This window comes from Vitis riparia, chromosome 15, assembly GCF_004353265.1.
Source record: "Vitis riparia cultivar Riparia Gloire de Montpellier isolate 1030 chromosome 15, EGFV_Vit.rip_1.0, whole genome shotgun sequence".
In the NCBI taxonomy this organism is placed as follows: domain Eukaryota; kingdom Viridiplantae; phylum Streptophyta; class Magnoliopsida; order Vitales; family Vitaceae; genus Vitis; species Vitis riparia.
The window spans coordinates 5059382-5071089 of NC_048445.1; the positions used below are offsets into that span (position 1 = coordinate 5059382).

The 11708-nt window shown below is 36.8% G+C and overlaps 1 protein-coding gene across 1 annotated transcript; it reads right to left on the bottom strand.

The window, feature by feature from the left end:
* Positions 1-422: 422 nt before the first annotated feature.
* LOC117931777 (cytochrome P450 76T24-like) lies at positions 423-2924 on the bottom strand. Its single transcript, XM_034852843.1, has 2 exons — positions 2027-2924; positions 423-1175 (listed from the first exon to the last, which is right to left on the bottom strand). Exons 1-2 carry the CDS (start codon positions 2915-2917, stop codon positions 570-572), a joined length of 1497 nt encoding a protein of 498 aa, XP_034708734.1. The 5' UTR covers positions 2918-2924; the 3' UTR covers positions 423-569.
* Positions 2925-11708: the final 8784 nt, after the last annotated feature.

The window sequence follows — 11708 nt, forward strand, 5'->3', positions numbered from 1 at the left end:
GTGATGCAATCAATGTGAAGAGCAAATCTCTATTATCTTATGGCTGAATTCCACTTTTCTTTTGCCATATCTTTGCATAGCGATTTCGACAGTTCAACAAGCTAGTCACGATCCTTGAGATTTTCCTCTTTTTCTTTTTGTTCATTTCAAGACTATTTAAAGAAATCTTTTGTATCATAGGAAAACTATTGCAACAGTACAAATCAAACAAATTTCCAACTCTTAGAATTTCTACTTAAAATCAACAAGACTCGATCTCTATCTCTTGTATTTGTGCACATAACTAATCTAGGGAAAGCCTTTCTTGTATTCCACTGCATCACATTTGTCTTTAAACTTCTATAATTTTTTTCTTCCCTCCATCCTACCCAAGTGAAATAATACAAATTACTCAAAATTATAGCAGCATGGTAGCTTGACAGTGAAGCAAATATTATATTTCTTTATTAATGACTGCATTAATGAGTACAGGAAAAGACATATCCTGTTTTCATAATCTAATTATAATCCATCTGATATTTTTTCAGGACACATGTCCAAGTCGGTCCTTAGATAAAGACAAATATATATTATGGTTTGATGGGAACGGCCTGGAGAGGTTGGGCCTTCCTCAATGTAAATCCGAACTTCTCAGTCATGTCCATGTCTTCTGGTTTCATAGCATCTTCAAGCTTCCAGTCAAAGGAGTGAAGGAGAGAAGCCAACATCAAGTAGACCATCCTATGGCCTAATAGCAATCCAGGACAGATTCTTCTTCCAGCACCAAATGGAATGAGCTGGAAATCTCGACCCTTGACATCAATCTCGCACCCCAAAAACCTTTCAGGCACAAATGAATTAGGGTTGGTCCACATCATGGGATCTCGGCCAATAGCCCATACATTGACAAGAACTTGAGCATTTTTTGGCACTGCATAGCCTAATATTTCTGACTCCATTTCGGTCTTTCTAGGAACCAGAAATGGGACTGGTGGGTGCAATCTGAAGGTTTCTTTTACTACTGCTTGTAAATAAGGAAGCTTTGAAATGTCCGATTCTTCAACTATCATGTCTTTGCCTAGCACTTCATCCAGTTCACTTCGAGCTTTTGCCATTGCTTTTGGGTTGTTCAATAATTCCGCCATTGCCCACTCTACCGTGCTCGAAGTGGTGTCAGTTCCCGCAGAAAATAGGTCCTGGCATGGAGAATAATATACAAATATAATAATTTTTGCTGAGTCCCAGCACTAGGACCTCCAGTTAAGTTCTTCATATTGATGTAAGCAAATAGTTGCTTCCGGTTTTTCAAAAGAATGATACCCTCTATGTAAAAAATTTAGTGGACAAATCAACCATTTTCAACTAGAGCATGTCAACCCATCAAGCAAATTCCACCACACCACGGGATGGGAAAAAAGAAAAAAGAAAAAAGTACACCAATTATGAAGAAATACTTCTCTTCCCAGACTCTTTTTCCCCCCGTGTGGTTGCCCAACAAAGGACATAAGTTTCCCCAATTTGGAAAAAGCTACCTGCCATAATTAGCCTAAGCATTTGGAATGCAGGTTATTCTGCTTCCATGCCAGCAGGATAATGATGGCCCAATTCTTGCTCCAAAACGGCTTTACATGCCTTAGATTTTAGACCTTTTTTTAAAAAATTTAATTCTAAATTGAACTTAAAATTAAATAGTATTTAATAATATTAAATATTATATAATTTATTTTTATTAAATATTAAAAAAAATTAATATATTATTTTTTTATTTAAAAAAATTAAATATTTTATCCTTTTTCATTCAACAAAAAATTTATAGTAAATTATAAAAAAATAAACAAGTTAAACATTGCTTCTAACAAAAAGTAAAGAACAAAAACACCCTTGTCCACAATATCTTTTTTGAAAATTAGAATGTCATTTTACCCGGTCTATTAGGAGAAGCAGAGGAGAGAAGCAAATCACTTAATTACCAGGATTCATCGTTTAAAAGGAAAGCACTCTAGTAAAGCTGAAACTGAATAAAAATCCAAGATCTTAAGATACGTACCACAAGCAGATGTTTGATATCGTTGCTACTCAACTCATGGTCATGTTGTTTGTTGAGATTGAGGAGGGAATCCAGTACATCATTGTTTGCCGAAGAAGCCTTTAATTGCAACCGTTGATCGATGATGCCATCAAAAACCTTGAGTAGTTTATAAAAATTGGCTGTCATCTTTTTCTGTATTCCTTGTGGATCAATGAAACTAAGCCCTGGAAAAAAGTCTGCAAGATTAGGCTTTCCAGCTTCTTCCATCATACTCCACACTAGATCCTTGAACTCTTGTGAAAAATTGGAATCATAGTGAGCCAAATCAACAGAGAAAATGGTGTTTGATAACAAATTGAGGGCGGTTGTTGAGGCCGCTCTGCCAATGTCGACTGCCCGGCTGCTGGTGCAACTTTCATGAGCATGATCTAGGAGTTGTTGCACAATTCTTCGGCGCAGGGCTCTGCAGGCGTCAATACGAGGCAAGGAAAGCATCTGCGTGCTGCAAATCTTCCTGAGGTTGCGCCAATGAGCGGATGCCGGTAGAAAGACCACTGAAAATTTGTGATGGTTCACGGCTTGGACGGCATTGAGGACAGCCCTGCTGGAGAAGGCTTGGTCATTTTTGTTTAGCACTTCTTGGGCTGTTTTTGAAGAGGAAATGACTATGGTGGTGGTGCTCCCTAGCTTGAGAGACATTAGAGGGCCATAAGTTTTGGAGAGAGTTGTGAGTGATTGGTGGGGTTTATCGCCAAGTTCAAGGAGGTTTCCGATGATGGGGAAAGGGCGGGGGCCTGGCGGAAGCCTGGCCATGCCGAATTTCCGCTTGCTGGAGCCAAGAGCACTAATTGGGGCTTTAATGCATGACCAGAGAAAGGAAAGTAGAAGAAGCAGTATGCTATAATTCATGGCTTTTTGCTTTCTCTAACTTGTCTACCTTCTTTGTCTATATATACTACCAGAGGTTGCATCTCAACATTGATTACATAATAGTTTTTCAAGTTCACGGGAGTGCATACAATGTTGAAGTTGGAAAAGAAAAGAGTTAAGTAGGTCAGATTGGTGGGACAGTGCATTTAAGAGGGAGGGTACGTCCACCTGATCACCTACAGCTAGCATACAGCTTGCGTAGAAAGGTTCATGGAATAGGGCTAATTTTAACCTGAGGCTTATATATACTAGTTCAAATATAGACTAGAGAAATTAAGTGAAAACTAAACAAGGACTAACATCCGATCTTTGTTATATTTATATAAATATATATATTTAACCTGAGGCTTATATATACTAGTTCAAATATAGACTAGAGAAATTAAGTGAAAACTAAACAAGGACTAGCATCCGATCTTTGTTATATTTATATAAATATATATATTTAACATGAGGCTTATATATACTAGTTCAAATATAGACTAGAGAAATTAAGTGAAAACTAAACAAGGACTAGCATCCGATCTTTGTTATATTTATATAAATATATATATTGTTGGTTAAAAATAAAGTGTAAGAAGAGTTACACTTTTAAAAAATAACCTTTGAAAATAAAATGTAAAAAGGGTTACACTTTTAATGTGTGAAATAAACACATGATTAAGTTTTGGAATGTTACAAAACTTAAGAGGTATTTACACATATGATTAAGTTTTGAAATGTTACAAAACTTGAAAGATTAAGGAAGACAATGAGTCTTCTCATCTTTATAACTTTATAAAACTTAAGAGGTTAAATGTAAGAGAGTTACACATTTGAGATTAAATCATGTTTAATGTGTGAATTAAACATATGATTTAATTTTTTGAATGTTACAAAGATGAAGAGATTGATGAAGACAATGAGTTTTTTCTCATCCTTGTAACCTTTTTTCAACCCTAAGAGTGCTATATATAACTTTTCTTCTTTTTGAAATCTTATGCAGAAAAGTGAAAAGACTTGATCAATCCCAAGACTATTTCCATTAGTTCCCTAAAGATTTCTAGAAGTGGGAGGAAATAGAGTCTTTGGACAAAGTTCCAAGAACTTGTTTGAGCCTTTCTTGTGTTCTTCTTCTTCCTGTTCTTCTTTTGTAACTTTGAGAGTTTTACTGTATCAAAGTGAGTGTTTGAGAGTGTTTCTTTTCTCCATTGTATCCAAAATTTTCAAACAATCTTTAGGATTCAATAGCCAAAACTTCATCTAAGGTGTACTCCTTGAATGAGGTACACAACAACTCAAGTAGTTGGGAATGCTTTTGAGATTTTGAAGTTCCTCTAAAAAATATACGAGACAAGACTGACTACAGGAAATCTATAATAGTAGATACAGTAGTAGGAAGACTGTAATAGATGCAAATGCAATGAGTATATGGTTGTAGTAAACTCGGATGCAATAAGTATATCACTATTAATTGTAGACTTAGAACCAGATGGATATATAGTAGTTAGATGCAAAGAGATGAGTAGAAAAGATAGTTTGATATTTCTGAGCAATCTTCGTAAAAAGTGGTTGAAATTTTAGGTATAGTTCTGTACATGATACACGAGATGATGCGCGTTAAGGATTTTCGAATGGGCTACTTGATATCACAATGGATGAGCTTAAGTTTGATGGGCGCACGAGACTCGCTGTTCTCCCTTCATGAGCCAAAGATGAAGTAAAAGAAGTAGTCAATAATATAAAGCACATTAAGTGTTCAATCCCTTTTTGATGTAAGACTGTTTACTTAATGCTAATGCACTCTAATACACATACTCTTCCATCAAAATATACTCAAATTATCATTAGTCTAAAAATTGATTAAATACTTCTATTAATTTGAGACAAGTGGAAAGTGAATGAAATTAATAAATGGACAAAATACAAAAGATATTTAAAGATACTTTAAAGTAAAAATAACCAATTATATATATAATCACATAAGGGGAGATAAATGAAATTAATCTTATAAGTATATTGAATGTAAAGAAAAGTACAAAATATTTATCTTTGGAAAAATACAGGACATGGATGGATGCATGGTCCGTTGGCTTTTTTTTTTTCTCCTCTCCTCCCTCTATCCTTTATGATATTTTCTTTGTGATATTTGGAAAAGGGGTAGTGTAGACCCTCATTTGGGGTTTATTTTCTGCAGCTTGCTTTTAGCCAGGTGCCACCATCTGGGGGAGCCACGTGTCACATTTTGACTAGCTGCTAGAGAATCACAATAGTGGAGTTGGAGGAGCAATCAGGGGTTGACACCTGTAAAGGTGATTCTGAGAAAATCTGCTGGCCGTTAGTGCAAGCTGGGAGGAGCGTCTGGCAGTGGCAGCAGGTGCTTTTTGAAGGTGCTGCGGTTAGAGATATTTAGGGGGGGAAGGAAATTTTAGGGGTGACGGGTAGAGGAGTAGAGAGCTTTGAGAGGTGAGAGAAAAGGAAAGGAGCAGAGAGCTTTAAGGGAGGACTTTTGCTTGAGAGGAAGTTTTTTTCTGGGAGTGGAGTTGGAGAGGGAGAAGATATCCAGAGAAGAGAAGATTAAAAAGGGCAGAGGAGATTGTTGTTTGGATGGAAGGCATCTTCCTGAGGTCTTCGTTGTCATCTGGTGAGCTAGTTGGAGAGAGAAAAGTTTCAGAGAGTTCTGAGTTTTAGAAGGAGAGGTGCATTTTTGGAGGCTGGCAGCTGGGTGAGGTACCTGGACTGCTATAGGGTGTCTGGGGGCAGGCCGTTAGAGATATCTTTCTGGAGTAGGGTCTTGAGCAGGCCATCAGAGGAGGTTCATCTTTTTGAGGGCATTTTTTTATGACTGCAAGAGAAGAAGTTGGATTGTTTCTCACTTAAGGAGTTCAGGTATGACCACTACAGACACTTTTGCTTTGGATTTCTTTGCATTATTTCCCTTGTCATTGTTGATTTTAAGCGTTGATTATTGGGTTTGTTGTATTTAAGCTCACATTGCAGTTGCTCTATTTTATTCCCTCTTATACTCTTGATTTTCCCCTGCAAATGGTGAGATTCTTTCTTGGGTTTATGTTTGATGTATGATAGTTATATTGAAGCCTTCCTGTTTGTCCCACCGGTTTTAAGCCCGTTTATCACTCATGATACGTGTCTTTGTCTAAATACTTCTTTCCCCTCGTCATTCTTGCTCTGTTTTTAAACAATTTCATCATTCACCCTTCTCTGTTCCCATGTAACTGGTTGTGGAGTGTCTTAGTTCATATATCACCACCTGAGGGCTCCTGTTCATAGAGTATAAACTGTGGTTACAAAGCCCTTGCTTCAAAAGGTGCATTGAGGGGTATCTTGACAGTTGGTGCTTGATTCCGCATCTTGCATCGGGAGCTGTTGAGAGGTGGCTCAAGTATCTCAGGGAGGAATTGCTAGCAGTTGCCTTCAAATGCAGCATCCAAGAGCAACGGACAAAATTAAGATGGAGATCTAAATCAAAGGTTGCAAAACCAAGTAACCTCCTTCAAACCAGTGTTTGTTTTAGAGCCGAAACATTCATTAAGTTGCTGAAGAATTATTCAAGAAGCCATGAGAAGCCCGTGAGTGAGTTGCTGCTAGGTTAATTTAAACATCAGAGAAGGAGCCATCAGTCAGAATGACTGAACTTAGCTCATCCATCAAAGCATCTGATAGTGCCCGTCAATTGTGAGGTTGGCAATCCAGGTGTAAGCTGAAGCTGTGGAATTTAGAAGACCATCAAGGTCTTCATGCACGTTATTTGCATAAGAGAGGCATTCACGTACGCCTGCGTGTACATTCCCACATTTCCGCCTCATAAGAAGGAAATAACCACATCAACAACGACGGGTATGACTTGGCCAGATATTCAAGGGACATTTTAAACCTGATTTTAGAAAAGCATCTCCAGAGAAAGCTGAACACGAGGCATTTGAGTTGAGACGCGAATCATATCCCCAATCTTTCATATCCATTAACATGTTCACTGTGTTCAGTTCATTCCACATTTCGATACCCATTTGATGTCACCAAGACTTGGCACTCAAACCAACCTCTACACTCGCGGCTGCAGTGCCATTACTCGTTGCCACCGTGTCACCATTCCAGGCGGTGTTCTCAACTCAAATGTTCTCTGGACATTTTAAACCCTAAACCCAATAGTTGTATCTGGTTCTGTCCTCTGTAATATTCTCTATTGTATAGTGGAATCATTATCTCTCATCCGTGGACGTAGGCATGGTTGACCGAACCACGTTAAAACCTCGTGTACCTTATGTGTGATTGTTTTATCTTTGTGTTCTTGAACTAACATTGTTGGCATCAAAGCTTTCGCTGGCACTACAACTGGTATCAGAGCTTGGGTTAAAGATTTCTGGAAGAACAAAAGATCACAAAGCACACAAGATGAAAACAAAAGGAATTTCCACTGAAGGTGGAGTCGACTACTCTCTCGTGGTGATATGATACAAAAAGGTTTGTGTCATGGAGAGATTGAAGATTAACTTCATGGAATTTGGTCCAAGGTGGAGATTGTTAGGAAGTGTCCCAAATTCCTAATTAGTATAGATTCCTTTTTGTAAAGAATATTATATAGAATATTTCTAGGTTGATATATTATTGTAATATTAGACTTCCTTATAGATAAGGAAGATTGTTGGAAATATCTCTATAAATATTCTAGGTCATGAGGGGAAAAAGTTATGAGATGGAGATGGGCCTGTAGAGACTATACAAGGTGGATAGAGATGTGAGGAAGAACGGGAGGTACCCGGTGGAGCGAGATGGCTCGTAGTAAGGTATGGATACAAGGAGTGGGGAAACATGGGATGTTTCGGGAACCCAATAGTTGTATCTGGTTCTGTCCTCTGTAATATTCTCTATTGTATAGTGGAATCATTATCTCTCATCCGTGGACGTAGGCATGGTTGGCCGAACCACGTTAAAACCTCGTGTACCTTATGTGTGATTGTTTTATCTTTGTGTTCTTGAACTAACATTGTTGGCATCAAAGCTTTCGCTGGCACTACACTTGTCTGCAGGTGGCAAATCAACAGAGGCCAAATTATTTGCCTATGGAAGTTTGCAAGACTGCTGATAGCCCTTCAATGGAGGACTAAAGTTTTTCACTTCTGGATTTTTCTCCCGCCATGGAAGCTATGGAAATCGACGCAGAGAAGCATCTCCAGAGAAAGCAGTCTCTCTACGAATCCTTGGGTGAGAAGTTTCAGATTGAGAAAGAGACGTATAGGGGTCAGCGGTACAGCCAGATTTACTTTGCTCGGCTCCGCATGACGAGAACTCTCATCCACTCCTTCGTTCCTAGTTGTCAACCCCATTTGCCTGTGTGTATAGTTTTGGGGCTGGAAGAAGGCAAGGAATGTATCATTGTTGGAACTCTGTACAAACACATGAAACTCAAACCATGCAGTCTTGATGAGTTTCAAGTCACTAAGAAGAGTTCTGAAGTTGTGGGGTACAAAAGAGGTGGAGAATGTTAGTAACCATCATGAAGTTTTCGATGTATGAGAATATGGCTTTGAAGAAGACTCACATTCGGGCTACGTACAGAAATAGTTGATAAGCTGTTGGAATAAATGGTTTGGATCATCATTGCAAATATGGTACAGAGTTTTCTGCCCAGATGAGCTTTAGGCACAGTTGTAACGTGACACAATCAGAGAAACTTGGTTGCCTCGAGGAAAGGAGTCAAATAGGTTGATGAAAGAAAAAGGGGTGATTGGAAAGAGCTAGAGTTCCAATGGTATAATTTCAATGTCAAAGGTCAACTTGTTGAGGTGGCCATCTTCATCCATTGCTCAAGGTTACAGTATCTTCCTCCAATTGGCTAGCCGGTTCACTCGATTGAGGAGATTATGCCAACTATGCATGGCCATCTTTCTAGGCCACGTATCCTTTTTATTTATTTCTTCATCTTCCATTTTAAAATAATTTCTAGGTTTCCGGTGTTAGAATAATTCCCAACTTCTCGATTTTTAAATAACTTTAACTTTTCAAATCTTCATCCTTAGTTTTAGTTTTATTAAGTCTCAAAATATCAATTTTAATAAAATTTGCTTCCACTTTCTATTCGGCAAGCAATTTTCAAATCTTTTATGATCTTTTAAAATGTTTTAAAGATAAGCAATAATCAAATTCCATAATTCCGAATAATGGGATTTATGGAATTAATTCATGCAAAATAAACGGGCTTTGGTGGGGGCCCCACATATGTGATTTATGATTGATTGATTGATTGATTGTTCCGATTGTCAAGCGTGATTGATTTATTCTGCTTTGTGATACGTGGATATTCATCTTAATTGTGTACTAATCTCATTTTTATGATAGAGCATTGATTGTTCGCGGGCCAGGTACACATCCACTCGCATCCTAGTCATTTTCTTTGCATGTTTTGTTTCTCGTATGTGCATGATTCGTCCTAGGTATTCATTGATTTGCTCATCAATTGCCACATCAGCTTCATTTTATTAGTAGAGACCCGACTTTAGGGACTTAAAGGGATGCTACGGTCTGTACCGTACCTTCCCGATAAGCAACCTGACCTCCGAATCCTATCTGGTTTTTCACAGACCACCTTTTCCAAAATAAGGAGTCACACTTAGGGTTTTTCTTTCTTATTTTGTTTACCCTTTTAAAAATAAAACAAAAATAAGTGGCGACTCCAAGTCAGTTTTCTTAATCAAATAAAAATCAAATTTTCAAACAAAATCGAGCTTGCCATCGAGTGGGAAACGCATTGAGCACGAAATGCGGGGTCCACAAGTAGGAAAGGGATTTCGAGCATCAACAAGTTATGAGCAATCGAATCACCTTTTTGTTCTTTTGTCCCTCCTCTGTACACTAAGGTGGGCGTTTGTATCTTTTATATACGACAACACCTTCATTATTTGAAAAAGGTGTTAGAAAGGATTTCAACCTTCATGCAACAAGTTGTGACTTGTGAGAAATCTAATCATCCTCCTTTCCTTTTGTTGTTACTCTATGTAATAAGGTGGGTACCCCTTTTGACTAGGGTGTAAGAGAGCGACTCCAACCATCACCAAGTTGTGAGACATCCAACCATTTATTTAATGTCAACCTTCATGCACCAAGTTGTGACTTGTGAGAAATCTAATCATCTTCCTTTCCATTTTGTCGTTACTCTATGTAGAAAGGCGGGACCCCCTTTAATTAGGGTGTAAGAGAGGGACTCCAACCATCACCCAGTTGTGAGATATCTAATCAACCATTTATTTAATGTCCTTTAAGATATTTTTGAAAGAGTTAGAAAAAGTATATCAAGATTTTTTTAGAGTTAAAAAAAGTGGATAAGGGTATGATGTTGATATTGTGATATCCCATTTGATAATGACTCATATCCAATTGTATAAATATTATCTATTTTCGATTTAAAGAAATTCTTATCGCTTTAAAACACTTCTATATAATTAAGAGAAATCAATACTTATATAATTTTGAAACATTTTTCCCTATTCGATGTGAAATATCATAAACACCTTTTTCATACAAATACAACTTTCCTATTATATTTCATGAGATTATAAGACCAAACAAACATCGTTCACTAGGTCAAACAAATTATATATCGTGATTGAGAATCGACGCTAATACAATATGTTATAATTCGCACTGAATTGTATAAATATTATCATTTTTGTATTCAAAGTAGACAATATCTATACGATTAAAATCATATCATTATAAATATAATTAATAATATATATGTCCAATAATTTTTTTTTATATAACATTTTTCAATATATATGATGTTAATATAATTCACAATATATATATAATCGTTTTTCTATTATTTAACGTTCATAAGATACTTTTTAAAGAGTCAGAAAAAGTGTGCACTAGACGGAGATGTGGATATACAATTCACAATAAACAAATGTTGTTAATTAAATCCAAACTTCTCGCTCATATCCATGTCACTTCTGGTTTCATCCAATGTTCAAGCTACCGGTCAAAGGAGTGAAAAAGTGAAGCCGACATGAAGTGACAATCCCATGAGCTAGTAGCAATCCAAGACAGATTCTTCTTCCAGCACCACAGGAAATGAACTGGAAATCCTCACACTCTAAAAACCATGGCTTTCAGGCACAAATTAACTGGGGTTGGACGTAGCAATCCAAGACAGATTCTTCTTCCAGCACCAAAGGAAATGAACTGGAAATCCTCACTCTCTAAAAACCATAGCTTTTAGGCACAAATTAACTGGGGTTGGACCACACAGTGAAAAGCACTTGTGCATTCTTTGGCATAGCATGGCCTAATGTTGAATTTTGAATGTAAGAAACAACTCAATAAGAAAAAGTCTATTTAAGTCTAAAACATATATAGAAAATCTTGTTCTTTTTTATTTTTATTTTATTACATGAGACATGAACAATAAGTTGATGTTAGAGATTTTATTAATGTACATTTATCATGTTATAATCTTGGAAAAAAAAATCCAAAATTCAAATAAAAAATTGCTCAAAAATTAATTGACCCTTGTCCTAATTCTAATTTTCATGGTCAAAATGATCCTTTCTTAAAGAGAAACACTTTGCATATATTTTGAAACTTAGGTTAAATCACCATATCATGCCATGCAAGAGTTACATAATTATTTTATTTTTAAAAGAATCAAGTTGAAATCAAGAGTTATTCTACACTTCTACTATTAGGGTTACGAAGAGTGGTGTTTATCTACGCTTCTCTTGTATTATCTTCATAACCCTAACAAAATTTGTATGAAATTAAAGTGATTTCC